Source organism: Podarcis erhardii, assembly GCF_964252035.2.
Source record: "Podarcis erhardii genome assembly, chromosome: 2".
NCBI classification, from domain to species: Eukaryota; Metazoa; Chordata; class Lepidosauria; order Squamata; family Lacertidae; genus Podarcis; species Podarcis erhardii.
Window position 1 is genome coordinate 6840751 of NC_138498.1, and position 23005 is coordinate 6863755.

Here is a 23005-nt window from a genome sequence, read left to right on the forward strand (position 1 = left end):
AGTGGGGTTGAATTGATGGCCCCATTTGCAACTTTCACATGTACATTGGCTTTGGAAAACAGGTGGAAAGGTCAATCATTGGCTAATTAATCTTGAAGGCTGAAAAACAGAGTCTCCATTTTTCAAGACAGTGTATGCGGAATTCAATGTCATACTGCACTGAACATTGTGTCAGCGCAAACATTGCAGTTTGACAGATGGAATTATCCCCCTTTCCTCCCCTCACATTGTTCTGGGGATTCTCCTGACCCCAAAAATTGTTTGGGGGACATCAGAGGGGACACAGGGAGGGAAGAGTGGCGGAAGCCATTCTATATCTTTGAGTACTAAATATGAAGTTTTGTCACTTTCTAAGAAGCCTTATCTGTCTCTGGACAACTTGAAGCCCTAGGTTTGATGAGAGAGAGAAGAAAGGCTTCTCAGCCTACTTAATTGCTGGGATGCAGAACATTGTGTAGCTTTTTGCAGTGCCTTTGAGCTATGGAAACACTAAACTAAACTAAAGTAAACTAAACTAAACTAAAAACTAAACTAAACTAAACTAAACTAAACTAGATGGCCTTTTGTACTTTGAAGGTCATCTATTGCATTTAGCTGCACATAGGATAGGTGTTAGGGATGCGCTGTGGGTTAAACCACTGAGCCCTGGGCTTGCCGATCGGAAGGTTGGCGGTTCGAATCCCCATGACAGGGTGAGTGGCTGTTGCTCGGTCCCAGCTCCTGCCAACCTAGCAGTTCGAAAGCACATCAAAGTGCAAGTAGATAAATAAGTACCGCTCCCGGGGAAGGTAAACGGCGTTTCTGTGCGCTGCTCTGGTTTCTCCAGAAGCGGTTTAGTCATGCTGTCCACATGACCTGGAAAAACCGTCTGCGGACAAACGTCGGCCCCCTCGGCCAGTAAAGCGAGATGAACGCTGCAACCCCAGAATCGGCCACAACTGGACTTAACTGTCAGGGGTCCTTTACCTTTACCTTTTAGGATAGGTGTTACCAGGTTAACTGATTTATTTACAGCATTTACAGGGCTCTTAATGAAGGCTCTTAATGAAGGCCTCTCTAATTGAGAAGGGGGAGGGAGGCTGAAGGCTGAGTTGTCCTTAAGTGAACTCACAAGGTCTGAATTACAGTTTTCTTAGGAAACAAGGAAGAAAAGGAGGGGCTGGGGGCAAGAATGGGAATATACTAAGAAGTTCTCTCTCTCTCTCTCTCTCTCTCTCTCTCTCTCTCTCTCTCTCTCTCTTGTTTGCAGAAGTAGCATGTTACTTTCCATGTCCTCCTTGTAGATCTGCATTTGTATACTACCAATTCTTCCACTGGTTGGTACAAAACATCCAAATCAAGGTTGAGTCTTAAGGCTGATAATCATAATAAAATCTGGAGTTGTCTGGAGTTACCTCCAGTGATGCAAGAGACATATTATCTCTAAGTTGATTCATTGGCTTCTTTTGATATAGGGTTCTTGCTGACTTAACACCTTCCGTGTTCTCTAAGGTACAGTGCCTGGGAAATGAGTGTTGCTGTTTGTTTGTTTTTTTAAAATTAGTGAATCACTTACATGTTCTTGGTTGTTGTTAGGTTTTTTTTGCATCTGTAGTTGGGTGTGCCAGCATTGTCACTGGGACAATGCCATTCCCATGTTAGGGGAAAAATAGGATGGTGTCCTATGAAAATAATGGTAAGTGTATGTGTATTAAGGGAACAGGGGCTCCCTCAGTCCTCCTCATATACACAAGAGCTGCATTTGCAGAACTAAGGGCTCAACCATATTTCTGCTTGTCCTGCACCACAAAATCATGGGCCTGAGAGGTTTTCCAGAAGTGTGGCTGAGCCCTAAGTGTACCTTTACCAAAGGTGTCATTGGTTTTGAAGACACTCAAACTCAGGACGAAAGGGAGAAACGTGCTAAGAGGAAGGCACGATTGGCAAATCCACACCATGATCAACTCCTGCCTGGAAACAATTGTCCCCACTGTGGAAGGACGTGTGGATCCGGAATTGGCCTCCACAGTCACTTACAGACTCATTGTTAAAACCATGTTTATGGAAGACAATATTACTTGGCTACGAGGGATCGCCAAAGAAAGAAGAAAGCACATGGGAAACTTCTGCTGCTGATATGAGCTAAGGGTTCTCCGCATGTTCCCTGGAGCCTGTGGATAGGGCTGTCAGTCTAGAAACCCATTATACAGACATTAAAACTCACTGTAAACATCCATAATTAAAATACACAATAAAACTATCTCATTAAAATATCAAAATATAAGTATCCATAATTAATGCCCACAATAAAACAATCCAATTAAAACAAGATGGCTTTGAAAACAGGAGACTCAGGTTGAGTTCAGGTAGCTAAATATAGCTGCAGTCCTAAGGTCAGGGAGGGGAATATGGAGGTGGCTCATCCATTGCATTCTGTGTCCTGCTGGTCTTGAACTGTCAGGGCAGAAATGAAGGTAGAGGAAAGCTCTGTGTGCTTTTGCCCATTTCCTGAAGTCAAATTTTAAAACCACACACACACACACACACACACACACACACACATATATATATATATATTCTCCAACCATTGGAAACGGAGGAAAAGATGCCCCCATTACTTCCCCATTTGAAGAGGCTCAATGGATGTCAAGATGCTGTCAGTAGCTCCTGGCTGGTTAAGTTCTTAACCCGAGGTACCACTGTACACAAATTTTGGGAATGGGAATGCCCCCAAACAAATAATCTGTTGGAAATTGAAGTGGAAGATATTATTGGATACAGGATACCAAATGGACTACTCCCAGTGTCCTTCCTTCCTTCCTTCCTTCCTTCCTTCCTTCCTTCCTTCCTTCCTTCCTTCCTTCCTTCCTTTTGACTACAGTATACTTGAGGATGTGAGATAACTTGGAAAGATTTTCTCACTTATTAAGAGCTTCAAGGACAGCCATTGCCCTGGGATTGGAAAATGCAAATATGTGATCATTATTATGGACAGGTTATGTACAGCCTGGGATGTGGGTGGTCTCCTGATCAAATTAACTAATGTTGTATGGATTAGAGGAGTGAGACATATGGAAAGTGTGGCAATTTTGTGGCAGTACGTTGAAGCACAAGAGGAATGAAGAATTCAGCTATAGACATTTTTACAATCCAAAAGGAAATAGATAACCTACACACATCATAGAAACCGGAGGAAGTCATTCTTAGTCAGGAAATCGGGATTCTTTCTGTTGTAATTTCTGATTCATCACCATCATTTCCACAATCAATTTATTGTGTATTTTCAAAAGCACTTAAGTATTGATGTGGTACAAAAAATCGAGGGGGAATTCTGATTTCTCTGTGCAGGCTCACAATCTAAAAAGAAAGGCATGGGACCCAATGAGAAGAGGGCAGGACTAGCACTGGCGGAGTTAGCTGCATGGGCGCCTGGAGCAATGGCCATGCCGTGCACCGGGGTGGGGTGGGGTGGGGTGATCCGCTGTGCGGGGGGGGTGAGCCCCCCGCAATGTGCCTTTTTGTCGCCCCCCTCAGAGACGACACCTGGGGTGGATCGCTCCCCCTTCCTACTCCTCAATGCTAACCCAATCATAGTAGACCTATAGAAATTAAAGGCCTTGCGTTAAACATTTTATTTATTCATTTTATGAAATGTATATACTTCTTGATTGTAATAAAATCTCTGAGTAGGATTAACATGGTCTACAACCCCCAAAATAACCTTTTTTTAAAAAAATGACACTTTATTAGCTCTCTGTTGCACAAGGATGCTATCTTAGAGCACTGAAAGAAGGATAGAACTTTCTTTATGTATGCCACAACAGCAGCAAGAATACTTATTGCAAAGTACTGGAAGACACAAGATTTACCCACCCGGGAAGAATGGCAGATGAAGGTGATGGACTACAGTGGTGCCTCGCAAGACGAAATGAATTCGTTCCGCCAGTTGCTTCGCCTTGCGATTTTTTCGTCTTGCGGAGCGCGGATTCCCTGGGTATTAACGGCTTTAAGAAAAAGGAAGCAAACCCGCAAGACGTTTTCGTCTTGTGAAGCAAGCCCATGGGGAAATTCGTCTCAAGAAACGGAAAACCCTTTCGTCTTGCGCGTTTTTCGTCTAGCGAGGCATTCGTCTTGCGAGGTACCACTGTATATGGAACTGGCGGAAATGACTGGCAGAATCCGAGACCAAGGAGAAGAGTTGGTGGAAGAAGATTGGAAGAAATTTAAAGTTTATTTACAGAAATATTGTAAAATTAAGGAATGTTAGAAGGATGTTGGAATGAAGTTATGTGGTCTTAGCAGAAATGATATAAAGGATTAAGTAAAAATAGATAGTTAATTGGTGAAAGAAGAGAGTGTAAAATTACAGTATGTTAAGATAAATTATTAGGATAAAAACTAAGATGGAAAGGATTTGCTGAAATATCTAATTGAACTAGAATACAAAAAAGGGAGGTGTGAGGAGGTCAAGGAAATAAGCAAACGAAAAATGAGTTGTGGGAAGGTTTGATCTGTTTTTCTTTTTTTCCTTTTTCTTTTTTCCTTTTTTTTCTTGGTTGTCTTTTTTGTAATCTTTAAAATTGGAATAAATATTATTTAAAAGATATCTTAGGGCACTGAAAGGAATCAAACAACATATAATTGCTTACACGGTTTAGTAATAGGATTGATTGCATGCAGACTGTGTTTGTTATTGCTTCCTTGAGATATACTGTATTGCTGAACAAAGTGGGTAGTATTTGACTAGGTTTTACACAGAGTGGACACACTGAAATTAGTGAACATGATCAAGTTAAGTCTATTCATTTCAGTGGGTCTACTCTGAGTAACACTTAGTTGACTACCACTCAGCTTTCTACACCTCCCCCCCAAAAACCAACAACAATGTACACACCTTATCTACCTAACACGAAAATGCTCCTGTATGCCCAGATGCAGAATATTACGTATGTTTAGCACAAATTGGAGAGGTGTTTCAACTCCTTTTAGTGCTCCAAATACTCTCCTGTTCTTGGAAATGTGACATTTATCTTCCCAGGCAGAGCACCCCATATGTGCCAGGTTCCATAGAGCTCCTATGCAGATGGAAAGGGCACCTCTAGAGGCATTGCCCATGATATTGAAATACACAAGAAGGGAATGCAAATGAAGGTATTATATGTGCATCTGCAAGAAATGGATGGGTGTATTAATCATCAAGGACAGAGAAGAAGCACTGACCTGTTTATTCATGTACAAACAAGGCTTCAAAGAGTCTGATTGGTTCAATAGAAAATAATGCCAAGAAATTATTTCTTTCTTTTTAAAAGAACAATATTTAAAAATGGTTATTTTCTTAAATCTGCATTATTATTATTATTATTATTATTATTATTATTATTAGTGGGAGGGGAGTTATAGCAAAAATGCTATTTGGTGAATTCAATCATTATTACCTAATAAATAATGTCTGGCAAAGTCACAGCAAATTTTAATTTGTATATTTAATGGAGGTTAGTAAAAAGGAAAAGGAAGATGAAGACATGGCTCATGTCTTTGAAAAACGATAACTCAGCTTGTTACAGCTTAGCTCCTGCGTGATGAATGCATTTCATAATAATAATAAAAAGTACATTTCACAATGACTTTCTTCACAATGTTGCCTTTGCTTCATAAGCAGCTAGGTGACTGCTAGGTCCCATTTTCAGGTGGCCTGAATAGCAATTTCTTTAAGCTCGAAGTTTACCATCCAATCTGTTTCACAATTGTTTGCCCATCTCTCCATCAATGACCCATCCAATCTTTCTAATCTACCTTCACACGTTTGACTGCTTCTCTTTTTTCTCTCTGTGACACATATACATTCATTTATATGTATCTTTAAAAAACTTTTTTAAAAAATTGTTTGCTTGGTTTTCCCCACAATCAAGTGGCATATAAATTTTATGAAACAAGCTAACTCAGATTCTAAAGTCTATACAGTAAATTGGCTGAGCACAGCGTGTATCTTATGGGATTCCTACATGTGACCTAGAAGGAGACAGAGACAGACAGAGAGAAGAAGTAGAAACAGTTTTGTTCTTATTGCATGGAAGTTCATGCTGCAATTAATCAGGCCATCTCGAAGGTCCTGCAGAACAGTTGATCCTTTCCCTTCTGCTGTTTTAGCCCATCCGTTCTTCTTGAGCTTTGCCATCCACAATCTACCATCTCCACCAAAGCAGAGGGTTGCATGCCTCAGTCGCCTCTTTGTTTCCTTATGCCCACCATCCAAAGTAAAAAGAGAAGTGTCCTCCATGGATGTCCATCATTTGATCATCAGCATGTGATCTCCATTCTCTTTTAGCTGGTGTTGCCCGTCTTAAGATTTATTCAGTGTTGTTGCTAGCTTCTTGGAGTAAAGGAACTGCTGCTGTCCCAAGGAGTTTTAGGGATGCCCATGCGAGAAGAGCCCAGACAGATCTGCTCTGACAAAGCATTTTGTTTACCAAGGTGATGAAGATCCTCCGTGAACTTCAAGTTGAGAAACTGCTCTTAGGGAGCCAAAGGCAATTTTCCACATAGAGGCAGATTTAGGGTGTAATTGCGGGCGTGCTTTTGGGGATTGTGAAAGGCGTGCTAATGCTTTGCATGCTGCAAAGCGGCTGCCTGCCATGGAGCTTTGCAATTAGAAATGCAGATGAAGATACTGATAGATAGGACCTCCATTGAGAATTAAGAGTGATGCACTGTGTCAATTAAAGAGCCTACTCCCCAGACAAAATAATCAAGCTTAAAGTATCTTAGTCACTGCAAAGACATTGTGCCATCATTGGTCATCATCATCGCCTTCTCTTCCTTTGGCAGTGAAGGGGTGTGCTAATGGGTAGGGTCAGTGTTTGGAAAATTGAAGATGAAGATCTGTCAACCACACCAAGTTCATGAGCACAATGCAATGATATCCTTCTTCCCGCCCATGCAAACTCAAGCCCAGCTCCTCCCTAAAGCAGATATAAGGGAGGCTCTTCCCAACTCCGGATCCAGAGGGATTTGCTTCCCTTGGGCTCTGCACATCTCTTCATCTCCTTTTTTTGCATTGCAACCTCTGGGCTTGATCATTTTCTCTGCTCCTCGTTCAACTCTGTCACAGTGATGTCTGTCAAAACCAGCAAAGTGAGCCGCAGAGGCTACAGCTCAACTTCTGTTATCGGCGGTGGTGGAGGAGGAGGAAGTAGAATTGGCTATTCTTCATCATGCCAGGGATATGGTGGAGGCATAAGAGGCCAGTATGGCAGCAGGAGCCTCCATAACTATGGCAGTAGAGGAACAAGAATTTCCTATGGACGAGGCTATGGCTATGGCGGTGGAATGGGTGGCGGCTATGGTGGTGGGATCTGTGGTGGAGGAATAGGCGGTGGTTATGGTGGCGGAGGAATGGGCGGCGGCTATGGTGGTGGAGGAATGGGTGGTGGTTATGGTGGTGGAGGAATGGGCGGCGGTTATGGTGGCGGAGGAATGGGTGGTGGTTATGGTGGCGGAGGAATGGGCGGTGGTCCTTTCGGTGGTGGTTATGGTGGTGGAGGAATGGGCGGTGGTCCTTTCGGTGGGGGAATTGGCCCTGGTGTTAGTGGTGGAGGCATTGGCAGTGTCCAAATAGACCCAAGCCTTCTGAGACCAGTTCGTGTAGATATTGACCCCCAGATCCAGCAAGTGAAAAATCAGGAGAAAGAACAAATCAAGAGTCTCAACAATCAATTTGCTAGCTTCATTGACAAGGTAAGCTGCCAGAAAAGGAAGTGATGCAGTCTGACTGATTTCACATAATGCGTGTTGTCTGGGAAAATGCAGTTAATTTTTGCTATGAACAGTTGAGTAACGTCTGAAAATATGGAAGCTTGAATTTTGAGGTTTACATTAGGGATTAGATGGGATTTAATTGCCACGGAATATTTTACTTAAATTCTGAAATTATGAGTTCTTTGCTTTATGCATTTATACCAGCATTTATATCCTACCCTTCTACATGCATATGTATCACTCAGGGCAGTGATACCTATATATCACAATATCTGTAACAGCCTCCTGGTTAACTGTTTACAAGCCATTAATGTCAGTTAAGGCCATTTGCAATGGCAGATGATCAGGGTGTTGAATATGTTTGTGGCATGAAACAAAGGGAAGAACATTTGCTCTGTTCCTCCCACCCACCCAATATTAAGAAAATTAAGCAGAAGCAGATGTCTGGAGTCTTTGCATTAACCAGCAGATTCACCAAGAGACTCCCGGATAGCAATAGTATGTTGCTACTTTTTCTTGGTGTTGCTAAGACACAAGTGAGATTCATTGGGAGAAATGTGTGTGTTACAGGTACATGGATGTATATGGTTTCACAAGACATATGGAATGGAAAAAGTTTAACTAAGTGTTAAGAGCTGCCCAAGGAAGTGTGCAGAATTGGCCCAATGGGATGCATTGAGGCTTGACACACAGGACAACATGCCATTTAAAATTGACGTTGCCTGAAACTTGGCTTCAAGCAAAATTCAAAGGGATTTCGGGAACCTCCTCTGCTGAAACATTGGATTGTATCCAGTGATATTCCTGCTCAGAGTAGATCCATTTAAGTCAATGGATATGACTAACTTAGGTCCATTAAATTCAATGGATCTATTCTGAGTAGGACTAGCACTGGATATAACCCAAAGCAAGGATTCTAAGGAAGCAAAAAATCTTTTGGTATGACTAGCAAAATTTCTCAGCTGTGAGTTGCATGGCTGTTAAAACTAAAGTAGCTTTTTCGTATTTGTCAGGGGAACCTGGTGCCCTTCTGATGATATTAGACTTCATCTCCTATCAGCCCCAGCTAGCATGGCTAGTGCGAGGGATGGTGGGAGTTGCAGTCCATCAACTTCAGTCCTAATATATGTCATATGAAGCTGCTGCTGACTCAGACCACTGGTCTATCTGGCCTAGCGTTGTCTATTTTGATTGGCTTAGGCTCTCCAGGGTCTCAAGTAGGGGTCTCCCCAGTCCTCCTACCTGATATACATTAATTACAGATGGCAACTTTTGACTGTCTCACATGCAATGTCATTTCCCCGACATTGATCGGGGGTGGTCGGTCCCTGCTGCTTCTGGATTGAATGAAGAGGGTAGCATGCTACATCTTCACTATAACTCAGGAATGACCCTTCATATGACCCTACATAAGGCAACACTGCCTGGAACTCTTCTATCCCTTTGGTACAGCTACCCACCTACCTAGTCATCCTGGGGCTGATAGCCAGGGCTATGGTGGCCTGTTATTTGTGTAGTCAGAATAGGATTTATCTTTGAGCACATCTTTTCCATCACTGTCGTATCTCTTTTTTGGTGTGATTCTCTTGTGGCTGATTTGCTTTCTGGTCAGTTTAAGGGTGGGTATGGTGGACATAAGTGTAGAATATTTGGTGAGCACCTTGAGGCATGTGGGGTGAAGGAATATAGGAAACTGCCTTGCATTGAGTCAGACCATTGATCCATCACACTCAGTATTGTCCACACTGACTGGCTGAGACTCTCTAGGTATTCAGAAAGGATTCTCACCTAGTCTTACCTGGAGATGACAGGGATCTTTTGCATGCAAAGCAGATGCTCTATACTGAGCTATTACTTCTTGAAAGTTTGAGATGATGTGGGAGGACGCGGAACTCAGTCTAGGTGGTCCTCTTACTGGTGAATGCAGACCAGAGAGCAAGTATGGACTCCTCAGGCTGCCTTTAGGGCATTGTGGCTGTGGCAAGAGCTGATCCACTCTGGTGGGTTGCTACCTCAAGCCAGGGTGGTGTTGCCCAGATAGAAGCAACTGTAGTTTACAGTGCCAACACTGGTTTATTACCGCACAGCTACATTTTACGGTCACCATAAAAATGACCTTTCATCCCAGTTTCTTATGTTGTGTCATCACTTGGGGAGCAGGCACTGATCTGTGGCCCTGCTATGAGAACCACAAAGCATAGTTCTAAGGAAATGGTAAGGTTCCACTGGCCCCCAGAAACTGAAAATTGCGAGTGTTTCCAATTCTGCAATTATTAATTCAGAGTAACAACAAGCAGGGGAAGCAGAGTGTAATTTGGGGCTTAGCCAGGTTGGCTTCATGTGGATCCAGTAACATGTGAAAGAATGGACTTTGCTGTTAGCACCCATCTCCAATGTGCTATGATGCCGAATCTCTTCAATGTCTTATACATCTTCCATTTCTTGGGTTTCAGGTCCGGTTCCTAGAGCAACAAAACAAGGTTCTGCAAACCAAATGGCAGATCTTACAGCAGCAAACCCAGGGCCGAGGCCCACAGCAGAACCTGGATAGTGAGTTCCAGCAATTCATCAACGGCCTGAGAAGCCAAATTGAACGAATCCGTATGCAGAAGTCACAGCTGGCATCAGAACTTCAGAACATGCAGCACCTTGTAGAAGACTACAAGAACAAGTAAGGAACAACCAAAAATGAAAGGTGCTTCGTCACCACTATTTGTGCTTCAGGGGGAAATCTGCCATTAATCATTAAGTGACTTTGGTTCAGAATAATGAAATTGTCCTCAGCTCCAGGGCATTCCAAATGAGTGCAGGTTGCACTCTGCACTACAACCTTCTGCAGTACAACAGAAGGTTGGAAACACTAATCTGAGTAGCTGTGTGTGTGTGTGTGTGTGTGTGTGTGTGTGTGTGTGTTTCTCTGGGGGATTTGCAATGTTCAGCTTTTGTGGTTTATTTTAATACCTTGGCATCTTATACACTTGCAGTTGTCTATCTCAGTGAGCTCATTGTGACCTCTTTTTCTGGTTTAAACAGGTATGAAGAAGAGATCAGCAGGCGCACATCTGCTGAGAATGAATTTGTGGTGCTGAAAAAGGTGAGAAGTGGCGCTTGGCAGCATACTGTAAACAGAGAAGGCATCGTGGTGGGATAGAATTGAATCAGGCATCAGAATGTTTTCAAGCCATTGCATAGAAATGTTGTTTTCTCCCATATGTCAGGGGGAAGTCAAGGCTACAAGTACAGTGGAACCTCGGGTTGCGAACGTGATCCGTGTGGGAGGCACATTCACAACCCGCAGCATTCTCAACCCGCTGCGCCGCATCTGCACACATGTGAAATGTAATCTGGCGTTTCTGCACATGCACAAATCATGATCTAGTGTTTCTGCGCATGCGCGAGCGCTGAAACCAGGAAGTAACCCGTTCTGGTACTTCCAGGTTTCAGTGCGTCCATAACCTGAAAATGTGTAACCCGAAGTGTCTGTATAGGCCTTCTCCCCAGTGGCGTAGCGTGGGTTGTCAGCACCCGGGGCAAGGCAAGTAATTTGTGCCCCTGTGGATTTTAGCAGGGGGCAGAGAGCTGCGAGCGCAAGCGCGAGCGCGCCCCCCCCCCAGATGTTGCGCCCGGTGCGGACGGCCCCCCCTGCACCCCCACGCTACGCCACTGCTTCTCCCTGACATGTTAGCACAAGTTGGCAAATGCGCTTCCCCCTTCCCCATTTTATCCTCACAGTATCCCTGTGAGGTAGGTTAGACTGAGAATCTGTGACTGGTCCAAGGTCACCCAGCACCCAGTGTGGATTGGAAACCTTTTCTCCCAGGTCCTGATCTGATACTTTAACTACTGCACCACCTCTGGTTCTCTTGGGCCTGCAAACCTGTTTAATGGCCTTTTGGAGAACAGCTGAACCCCACAAGACACCTATCACTCATCTTTAGCTCTCACTGGAGAGCTCATAGTAGCAAATTATACTGGATCTATAACAGTTCAAAAGGGCAATCATAGAAATTGCAGGGGCACACTGCAAAACATGGCAGCGTAGATTAAACTGCTGCTTGCTATGCATCCAGAGTAATTTGTTTAAAAATACATTGTTTCATTAATAAATTGAGAGGAACTGTTGGATTAAGCCTGCTTGGCAGCCCCACCCTCTGACCCAGAAGCCCTTTCCCCCTTCGGCCAAATGTGTGGGGAATTCCTGAGGTTTCTTGGTGAAGAGGGAAAGAAATCTGTGCATGCTAGGAACACCCTGCCTTTAATTATGTCTTCATATGGGAAGCAGAGTCCCTGTTGAGTCATCACAGCTAAACATCCCAACAGGAATGGAGAATAAAATGTTATCTATGTGGACATGCCTAAACTCTTGTATGTTGTGCCTCAGTCAGTGATAACACTCTGTGAAGCTTTAAAGTTTGCATTCCCCATAATCTCTCTTCTAGGATGTGGATTGTGCCTACATGACCAAGACTGACTTGGAAGCCAAAGTGGGTGCTCTAGCTGAGCAGATCGAATTCCTTAGACGTATCTTTCAACAGGTAAGGAATCTATCCATTCCATCTGCTAGCTAAGAATACTCTCTCCTCTTCCATCACCCATTGAACCCACATTCAAAGGAACTGAATTCCCTCTCCTTAAAATAGATGAAGGCATACATGGGAATGTTACTTACCACTCTGCATAGTTTTGAGGGAGGGATGCAAGGAACCAGAGGAAAGTATGTGATAGTCACAGAGGACTAAAGGACTAAGATGGATAGCCCCAGAAGCCTCACACCATCCTAGTGATTCTGTACTTTCCTTGACTGTGCTGAACTTCCTCCCAGCCACCACAATTAAACTGGGATGGGGATATCTGTGTTCACCTTAGGTTGGATTGCTCTATGCCCTGCACCTGAAACAAAAAACTTAATCAGTGTAACAGCATGGCAAGTTTCAAGTTTCTTTTCCCCCCCTTTTCCTCTCTGAGATCTAGAAACTTGCATTCTTTTTAAAAAAGTGAAAGCTATGAAAAAGCACGAAAGCAATTACAACCCAGACACATCAAAATCATGCTTGTGGAGACATAATTTATATTAATTAGTTCAAACATAATTGATATTAATTGGGTTTTTTTCCATGAGTGGTGAATCAGGGGAGAAATGGCAGAAATGAGGCAGATTGCAAGTCTTGCTGATTGATGGCTTTTTGGTCCTTTAACAGGAACTGTCTCAGGTCCAGATGGGTGGTCATGACACCTCTGTGGTGGTGAGTATGGATAACAGCAGCCACTTCAACTTGGAAGGCATCATTGATGAAGTACGAAATCAATATGAAGAGATTGCCCGGAGCAGCAGAGCTGAGGCTGAAAGTTGGTACCATAGCCAGGTAAGGAATCAAGCACAGAGGAAACCTGACATGCCTTGTGGTTTCCTGGGTTTTCTTTCTATTGCAAGGGACCTGAGGGCAGATCACTTTTTCCATGGGACCCCTGCGAAGGAAGGAAAGTCACTGTAAATCTCGAACCGAGAATTCTTAGCTCCTTAGCCAAACTACAATATTATTTGGAGGTGGGGGAAGCCATGACATTTAAAATGGCAGCCACAATTCCTAGTCCTTTGATGAAGCCATGATAGTCAAACTGGTGTAATGATATCAACATAGGCTTGTAGCATAGTGAGAAGTTCTCTGTAGTTTGCTGCTTCCATCATGAACCAGGGATGGATTTAGGGCTGTGTGAGCAGTGTGCCTGTGCTGAGTGCTGAGACAAAGGGGTACTGGGCTTTAGGAAGGAGTCACGAGGCTCAGACAGGGTCATAGAGTTTATCGAGTTAGCACCTTCATGATTTTGGGAAGGAGGTACGAGGACCCTGGGATCCTGCCAGAGCCCTCACACTTCCTTCCCAAAGCAGGGCACCTCCTTGCCTACCTTTGGAAAGGCACTGCAAGGAATGAAGGGGGCACCAAATTCTGGCCTCGCACAGGGCACCATAGTACCCAAATCTGCCTCTGCATGGTCCTCCCTGTGCTTGGGGCTAATGTGTTGTGGTAGTGGGACCTTTGGATGGGCACCTTCTCACCTGCCTTTGGAAAGGAACTGCAAAGACTGAAGGGGGCACCAAATTTTGGCCTTGCACAGGGCACCATAGTACCCAGATCTGCCCCTGCATGACCCCTGTGCTTGAAGCTAATGTATTGTGGCAGAGGGACCTTAGGATGGTATCCATGATTAGAACATTGCTGGAGGAACTTTTGCTTTGTTTCTTAAACACAACACTGTTTCTGCCCAACAGTATGAAGCTCTGCAAAACACAGCTGGAAGACATGGGGACAGCCTGACTAACACCAGACATGAGATTCAAGAGCTGACTAGGAACATTCAGAGACTGCGTGGGGAGATTGACCGTGTCAAGAAGCAGGTATGGCAATGAACATTCCATTTGGGCAAAGGCTGAAAAGTGTCTTCTTTTTCAGGAGGTCCACATCACACCACATGGGTGTAAAGCTCATCTTAGCTATCAGATGGGCTTTAGCTCAATGATAGCTTGTGGAAGCTCCTAGTCCAATCCTCGATAATTCCAGGTCTAAGTATTACTTGTTGTCTTAGACCTTGGAAGCGACCAAATGCCTCTCTTGAAATTGATGGTATTCTGACTCAGCAACTTCATACATTTATCTCTGGAAGATGCCTGATGCCCATTATTCTCTTTTTGAATTGCCCTTCCAATCTCTCAACACTCTGCAATCTATTAAGGATGGCGGTGGCTTTGTTCAACCGTTGCATCAGATCAGGCAAGCACACAATGCAAATTGCATTGCCTGTATGTAAATTCAGGTGTGACAGTGATTGAAGTTACATTTCCCTGAGAAGCCTGGGTGGTTCAAGGGACATCATGTTGCAATGTGAACATGGGAGGCTTTTAGGGTGGAAACGTTTTGGCTTTAAACCAAGTCTTATCTGTAAATCTTGGGGAGCTGCAGTCAGTCAATTTGGACCAGCCTGGCATCCTTCTGGACTACAATTCCCATAAACCCAAGCCAGCATAGCTAATGGTTGTGGATAATGGGAACTGTAATCTAAACCATGTTAGGGAAGGCTTGTGTAAGCAATACTGACCTAGATGATCAAATGATCTGAGTTTGTATAAGGGAGTTTCCTATGTTTCTGAGCTTTAAACATCTGAGCGAGAAGGGATGCTGACTCATCACTTAGTGGATTGTGCAGGCAGCAGCAGTCGTTCTGTTCTGAGTCTTGTCTCCTGCCTAAAAGGAATCTGGCAGAAACTCTGCTCCACTGCACCCGTACACATGCCTTGGAGAGGAAGAGCTCCTTTCTGGGGAGGACCTTGGCTTACAACTGTTGCTCAGCAATGGACTCATGATACTCTAATTCAAGATGCATGAATGTTAGCAATGAGGGATCAGCACATTCATATTGGCCACATGGAGGCCACTTGGAATAGCCTCTGTGTGGTGCCCTCTCCAAGCTGCTGCCTTAATGTGCACCATAATGTGAGAAGTGTTGCTCCACATTCTACAGAGAGTTCTCAGTCTCTCACACATCAACTGGTGCTAGAAGCTGCCACTCTTCTGTGGAAATGTGCTAAGGTGCCAAGTGTCAGCTGAGATACCTTAGTACTGGAAGACTGGAAAAAGCACCTGGAGGTAGACTTACCAAAAGACCCCAAATATTGCTTAATTTTCTCCATTAAATAATGACATCTAACATACCAATAAGTAGAAAAGACATGTGTTGGGAGAGCTGAACTTGATCCCAGGCTTACCTGGATTCAGCCTCTGAACCTGTTTGGAACATCAGGATTCAGACTTGAAAGAGATGGCTCAGTTCAGGCAAAGTGTTGGTCCCCAGTGAGCGCTCACAAGAAGTCCCTCCTCCAGATGTCATTGGACTCCAACTCTCATCAGTTTCATTCAGCATGGCCAATGGCCAGTCCAGCAACATCTGGTGGGCAACAGGTTGGGAAAGGATGCTCATGGCATCTTGAATGCATCTTTCAGGGCAGTGACAAAGGCTCCTATGCATTTTGAGCCTCATCATCTTTCTTTTTCTAAGATCATTAACATGGCCATATCCCTTGGCACTATGGGTCCAGGCTGGCCTATAAATCCCATTCTTTGACCTGGAAACAATTATGCCTGATGGGTGCTCAGATCAGGGAAGGATCAGTCTGTTCCCAGCCTTTGTTCCTAAATTCAGGGTTTCAGGTGATAGACAGGAATAATGAGACAGATATTCAGAGATTGGACTGAACAGCTGTCAGAAAAACCTGGGCTTCTGATGCAATCCCTGCCTGGGAGGCTTGTTAAATAGCTGGGTAGGTAAACAAAGCAACAAGGAAGGCTGGGATTCCAAAAAGTCCACCCCAAGGTCTCAGTCATAGTGGAAACAGAAAAGTTTTTATTTTTCCCTTCTTCTTGTCTTGCAGTGTGCTCAGCTGCAGTCAGCCATTGCTGAAGCTGAGGAGCGTGGCGAGTTGGCCCTCCGGGATGCTAGGCAGAAACTGGAAGAATTGGAATGTGCCCTGACAAAGGACAAGGAAGAGTTGGCTCGCCTATTGAAAGAGTACCAAGAACTGCTGAACGTCAAGCTTGCTCTGGACATTGAGATTGCCATGTACAGGAAACTGCTGGAAGGAGAAGAGAGCAGGTGGGTGACTATTGCAACCTTCCACAGAGGGAATTTTTTCTCTTTGTAGGTTAACTGGACCAAGTGTCTGCAAGCAGCATCTGCCTATATTGTGGGTTCAGGGAGGATTCTGCAAATATTTGAACATTCATAGAATGCTTAGTGGCATATTGGACATCCAAACTATGGGGAGCAAATTTGTTATGGCTCCAGAAGGAATGTCCTTGGTGGTTTTATTGTTTGTTTTGTTTTGTTAATTTGTTATGCCTCCTTGGTGTATTGTGTGCTTTCCTTTACTTATTTTGATGACATTGTGTAGCACTCTGCCTTCTCTGCTTGTTTCTCATTGGGCCGGATTATATGGATTGATTTGCAGGAGGGAATTTGGGGGGCAGGAGTTAGAGGATGGAAGGTCTAGCCTTGTAAAATGGGCATAGGACTACATGGCTTTTGGGGTCACTTGTAAGTCGGGCCTAGTAATTCTATGACTCACAGATGCTAGACAGGACTACTATTATCTGCAGAAACCACTCTGCCTATTAAGTCAGGCTTCCTCAAACTTGGCCCTCCAGATGTTTTTGGCCTACAACTCCCATGATCCTTCGCTAGCAGGACCAGAGGTCAGGGATGATGGGAATTGTAGTCTCAAAACATCCAGAGGGCCGAGGTTGAGGAAGCCTGGATTAAGTGATCATACTTGTAGCGAAAAGAAGGTTTTGTTTCATTTTGTGACCAATTTTTCTTATTCCTAAACAGGCTGTGTGGCCAAGGATCCCAAGTCCATGTGTGTAAGTAGCTTCCATGTTCACCTTCACTGTTTCAAACATGAATTATTTTCAACATGAAAGTGTATGTACTGAACCTGTGTTTCCTTTGCAGCTGTGAGGAGTTCCCAATATGGCGGCGGCATGGGAGGAATTGGCGGCGGCGGCATGGGCGGAATTGGCGGCGGCATGGGCGGCAGCATGGGCGGAATTGGCGGCGGCATGGGCGGCGGCATGGGCGGAATTGGCGGTGGTGGCGGCATGAGTGGCGGCGGCATTAGCGTTGGTAGCATGGGCGGCGGCATTAGTGGCGGCAGCATCGTAGGGGGAGGAATGGGCGGTGGAAGTTGTGGCTATGGCGGTGGAAGCGGAGGTTATGGCAGTGGAAGCGGGGGTTACGGAGGTGGAATCATAGGAGGAGGAGGCTCTGGAGGCTCCTGCATAGGCGGTGGTGGATACTCTCAAGGTTCTGGTTCCGGCTCTAGCACGATCATTAGGAGAACCACCACAAGCAGCTCATCCATCAAAGGCGGAAGGCATTAAATGTCCCAGCTGGTCCCTTCTTGTGGCATCAGCGCAACACCTTCAACCCCACCCTGGTAATACAGAAAAGAACAAACTGTGTCCTTTAAAACATAATGTTGTATCTATTTTGCTCCCCAAGAAAGCACCATTAACCTTACCATCTTCCATCTTGCTTCTGTCACCTGTTGCTTAGTTGTACAATGGTGGAAGATAGCTGGTAGAGAATGCTAATGAAATATGCTGATGGTGTTGCATTTTAGGATATCAGTTAGCAGAGAGGAGCTGGAAGGGGGAAGGGGAGGAGTGTGTTTCTTTCAGAGTATGCTGTACATTTTTTGGCTTTTTATGGTGGCTGCCAGTTCATGGCATTCTGTATTGAAGTGGCCTTTCCTTCTCTTACTTGTGGCTTCTTCCAGTTGGTTGTTCTCTCCAGGTGTTGTTGTAGTTCCTTGCTTCCCAAAAGACATAATTTGTCCCTACTGTATTTGACTATGTGCTGATGTTGGACCAGCCAACATTGATAATGCTAAGTCACGATTGCTCTTATCTGCATAGAAAGAGAAAAGAAAATAGATCATTTCCTCCCTTGAATCAAAGTCATGATTTAATCAATGATCAGGCGGCCTGATTGTGGCTCCAGAGCAACAAGGTCCTGTACAACACTGAGTAAACAATCATTTACTATAATGGTGTCATTGGAAAAGCTATCTCATTATCAAAAGTACAATCTTGTGTCAGTTTTGTGAATTACATTGCACCTGTCTTTATTTCCCATGGTTTGCTTCCCATGTTGTTGGGAGGTGGCCATTTTCAATAAACTGCAGTCAAGTCATATGTGGTCTTGATTATTATTATTTACTTATTGGTACATTTCATTTCATTTAAGGCTAAAACAACTTTGGAGGGATCTTGTACACTGTCAGTTTTTAGCTAGTAGATTGGGGCCACAGCTTGGTGGTCATGGCCTGATCTAAAGTGGGTTGTAAAAAACAGCACTGCCACTATACAAATATATGGCAAGAAGTTAAGAAAAGGGTCTCCAAATGCAAGTTATAAGGTGGGTTCCCGGCCAGAAAAGGCTGGAGATTGCTGTCATATGGCATCTCTGAAGCTGAATTAGCTTTCAAAAAACTCTTGCAATGAAATCCTGTGCATGTTTACTTAGGAATTAAGACCCATTAAGTTTCATGGGACAAACCTGAACAAGTGTTTATAGGATTGCAGCTTCAAGTCAGTTCCTTTCTCCAGCATTCAGAAATGCGGGTGATGTTTGGGTTACACAGGGATTTAGTTTGGCCAATTAATACTTTTGTGTCTTAAAATTAAGCAATATAATTCATGATTTAAGAACACAATCCAACTAAAAGCTCAGAGTGGCAGAAACAATACTATCAAGCGTTGACCCAAGGGTAGGAATCCACCTTCCAGCCTGTCATTGCAATTAAAACGAGTCTCTGGATCCCCGCATGCTTCATTACATTAGTTCCCAAGTGTCACAGGTGAGACTAAGAGGTGTTCCTAATGCTGGTTGTGAATATGTCCTGGGGGAGAGCAATCTAAATAAATTAAGCATTCCTTTTCAAACTGAAACAAATAGTAGCCACTTAAAGAACCACGTGCTAATCACTGGCTCACTGGCTCACCTGACAGGAAGAGGCTGGTTTTGGAATAGAGCAGGCATCCCCAACCTTTGGCCCTCCAGATGTTTTGGACTACAATTCCCATCATCCCTGACCACTGGTCCTGTTAGCTAGGGATCATGGGAGTTGTAGGCCAAAACATCTGGAGGGCCAAAGGTTGGGGATGCCTGGAATAGAGGCTTTGGTTTTGCTTTGTCTGTGAAAAAAGGGAGCTCTGAAGCCCCTATGAACACCCTTTTACATGCCCTTGCCTTTCAAAATTGACAGCAGGAGGGAGTCACCATGAGCCAGCAGAATCTAGTAGAAAGAGAATCCTGGAAGAAAACCTAGAGTCATTCCTTGAACTATGGAAAATACCATATGTGCCAAATTCCTCCTTTTGAATAAATTATGCAGGCTGCTACATTTTGCATAAATGTTGCAAAGTATAATTTATTCTAAATTTGCTTTCTGAATTTTCTGAATTGCTCTCAGAATTTCTTCTGAGATTTTTTTTTTTTTTTTGGTAAAGAATAGAGTGGCGGGGGGTAGGCAACAGTATGTAGGTGGAGACTCAGAGCCATGGGAAAGGGGCCAAGGACTATGGGGGGCTATGAAGGCTGACCCTCTAATCACTGGAACCTCTTCGCAGCTTCTGGGAGTCTATTCACATAGATTAGATGGCAAACATCCAATGTGAGCACACAGGGAAAGCCTATGTCTGGATACAGCATCAAAACAGAAGGCAGTCATGGCATCTAAACTGTGCCTTTCCATTATAATGTTATATTATCCATTAGGAGACATGAAGTGGATGAGAACATATTGGTCTCTTACAAACAGTGTGAACAGGTCAGTCCAAATGTTTGTTAACAGGATGGCAAATTTATCATCATCATCAACCCCAGAGTTTCATGGACACCTTGCCAAAGACATCCCAGGTATTTCACTGGCTAATCTTTTGATGAGTTCACTGCCATGGCAACAGCCACAATGGATCTGTACATTGTAATGTAATGGGTGGAGGCTTGCTGATGTCATCATGGAAAGTGTGAATGAGGAATAAGTCTGCCTGTCTGCTAGATAAGAAAGGGAACTGCAATACATCCTCCTGGTTTAAACTGAAATAGGCTAAAAGTGTGTGTGTGTGTAACACACAAACTGAAAAAACAGGGAATGCAATTGTTACAGATTTTTCTTTTCGTACTACAACCATTACAACAATCCTTTTCTTCTTTTAAAAGTAACCACTAAGAGTAAGCAATTATGCTGATAGCATAATGATAAAGCCATCATATAAGCAATACAAAACATCATCATCATCATTATTATTTTATTTAGATTTTTACTTATGCTTCCTCGGGACGCTGGTGGCGCTGTAGTCTAAACCACAGAGCCTAGGGCTTGCCGATCAGAAGGTTGGTGGTTTGAATCCCCGCGACGGGGTGAGCTCCCGTTGCTCGGTCCCAGCTCCTGCCAAGCTAGCAGTTCAAAAGCACGTCCAAGTGCAAGTAGATAAATAGGTACCGCTCCGGCGGGAAGGTAAACAGTGTTTCCATGCGCTGCTCTGGTTCGCCAGAAGCGGCTTAGTCATGCTGGCCACATGACCTGGAAGCTGTATGCCGGCTCCCTCGGCCTGTAAAGCAAGATGAGCGCCACAACCCCAGAGTCATCTGCGACTGGACCTAACGGTCAGGGGTCCTTTACCTTTACTCATGCTTCACCATAAGGTCCCAGTACAAATGTAGCAAACAATTTCTAAAAGCAATAACAAGCACTTTTACCAGCATTTAAAAGCAAACCAGAAAAACCTGCTTGGAAGGTTTCCTCTCTTTGCAGGTCTTTTCTGGTCCAGGTCTGGGGTAAAGAAAGGAAAGGCGTGGCCTTGAAGTTGTCTGCCAACATTTATTCCGAGCAGGTACACAGGTCACTTGGCCACAGTTCCCCCCACTATGGTGAGATGTACTTATTCCTACAGGGGGCAGTGATGGCTGCCAACTTGGATTAATCTAATCTTTTAAAAGAATTAGCTTTATCCTCCCTTAATTTATCTAATTCTTTCAAAAGATTAGATTAATCCACTGACACTTTTGCTCAGCCTCCACAATTGGAGGCAGTAATAGTTCTGAATACCAGGTGCTAGAAGCCACAAGAGTGAAGAATGCTTTTGTGTTCAGGTCCTGCTTAGATTTTCCTTGGGGGCATCTGGTTGGCAACCGTGAGAACCATCATGTGGCCTGATCCAGTAGGGCTCTTTTTATGTATTTGGATTTGAATCTTAGAAATTATTAATAAATGTGCATCTATTCATCTAAATCAGCACCTGCCATTTTGATGCAAATCTGTGTCCTCTTTTGCCCTCTCTTTGTGATGATGCATAATTGGCCACACCCTAACAGGTTACACCTCTGCAATACTGTTTTCTGCAATAGATAAATTCTAGACCCCACCCTAATGAATCCAGCCTGTTTATCCTGTCTCTTACCACACTTCTTCTCCTATATATGCACCTACACCTTCAAGCTGCAGTTAAGCCTGTGTGATTCTCTACATTTCTGCTGGTTCATATGGTTCAGTGTGCCCAGATCTTTACTGCTCAGACTGGGTGATACTGACCTCTGTCACTTTCCCATCTTGCTCACAAACAGTCCTGGTTCATAGAGTCCCAGGATGACAGAGAGAGAAGGAAGCAACATACCACATAATATTCAATCTTAAAGTCACAAAGACTCAGCATTTTTGCCTCCTCCTTGGACTCTAAGTGAATGATGTCTCTTCCACACTACACATTAAAATCTTAGTTAAACCCTCCATTTAAGTCCATTTTGGGGGCCTAATCCTGCCTGCCGGTCAGAAAAAACCCCTCAACGACCTCAATCCTAAAAGAAGCTCAACAGCTCCAACCCTAAAGATAGCTCAACAACTTCAATCCTAAATAAGGTCAACAACTTTGGTTGGCCCTTTGGTTGGCCCCCACGGCCCTTCACTTCATCACTTCATCAAATCTGGCCCTCTTTGAAAAAAGTTTGGACACCACTGACCTAAACTATGGGCATAGGATACCTAAACTATGGGTTTTTGTGACAGGACTCATCCCTGACCCTAGCATGATCCAGTCCCTAGACCAACTGCACACTTCCAGGCTCCACCTCAACCTACCAGAGACATTTTGCCACGACCTGCTAGCCTCTCAGGCTCTGCCCTGACCCCCAGGGTCTGTATCTCTGAAGATTTGGGCAATAATATCCAGACCGCCACCACAAGCCCTCAGTCTCCCTGTAACCCAAGCCTTAGTTAACAGAACACTTGAATCTAGTCGTCTCATTTCATGCCAATCTGCCCAGATGCTTCTCCACCTGATTTAGGGTTGCCTGGTCCACTGAGATCCTAAGACCCAGAGGGCAGAGGCTATAACAAGACAGGGGTGGAGAACCTGCAGATATGTTGCTGGAATACAGCTCATATCATCTCTAGCCATTAGCCATGCTGGCTAAGGCTGATGGGATTTGGAGTCCAATACCATCTGAAAGGCCACAGGTTCCCCTTTTCTGAAGTAAGGGATGCTGCCTGATAGGTTATGGAGTGGAGCCTGCTGGAATGGGGCAGAAGCCTAGCCTAACCTGACAGGAAAGAGAACCTGGTAGATGAAGGGAACAGATCCTGGCTGTGTCTGGCGCATCAGCGGTTGGAGACTGATGAGTATGGGGGGGGGGTGAAAGCTAACAGCAAAGGTTATGAAAG

At 44.2% G+C, this 23005-nt stretch overlaps 1 protein-coding gene across 1 annotated transcript; it reads left to right on the forward strand.

The window, feature by feature from the left end:
* Window positions 1–6967: 6967 nt before the first annotated feature.
* LOC309331930 (keratin, type II cytoskeletal 7-like) lies at window positions 6968–18477 on the forward strand. The gene is made up of 9 exons (XM_081844497.1): window positions 6968–7713; window positions 10188–10405; window positions 10768–10828; window positions 12174–12269; window positions 12933–13097; window positions 14003–14128; window positions 16157–16377; window positions 17113–17144; window positions 17236–18477. Exons 1-9 carry the CDS (start codon window positions 7090–7092, stop codon window positions 17661–17663), a joined length of 1971 nt encoding a protein of 656 aa, XP_081700623.1. The 5' UTR covers window positions 6968–7089; the 3' UTR covers window positions 17664–18477.
* The last annotated feature ends 4528 nt before the right edge of the window (window positions 18478–23005 follow it).

Bases quoted from the DNA above. Each gene is read 5' to 3' on its own strand.
- LOC309331930 (XM_081844497.1), top strand. From the start codon at position 7,090: ATGTCTGTCAAAACCAGCAAAGTGAGCCGCAGAGGCTACAGCTCAACT. The intron at 10,406-10,767 runs GTAAGGAACAAC...TGGTTTAAACAG, and splicing joins GTAGAAGACTACAAGAACAA to GTATGAAGAAGAGATCAGCA. The intron at 12,270-12,932 runs GTAAGGAATCTA...GTCCTTTAACAG, and splicing joins TTAGACGTATCTTTCAACAG to GAACTGTCTCAGGTCCAGAT.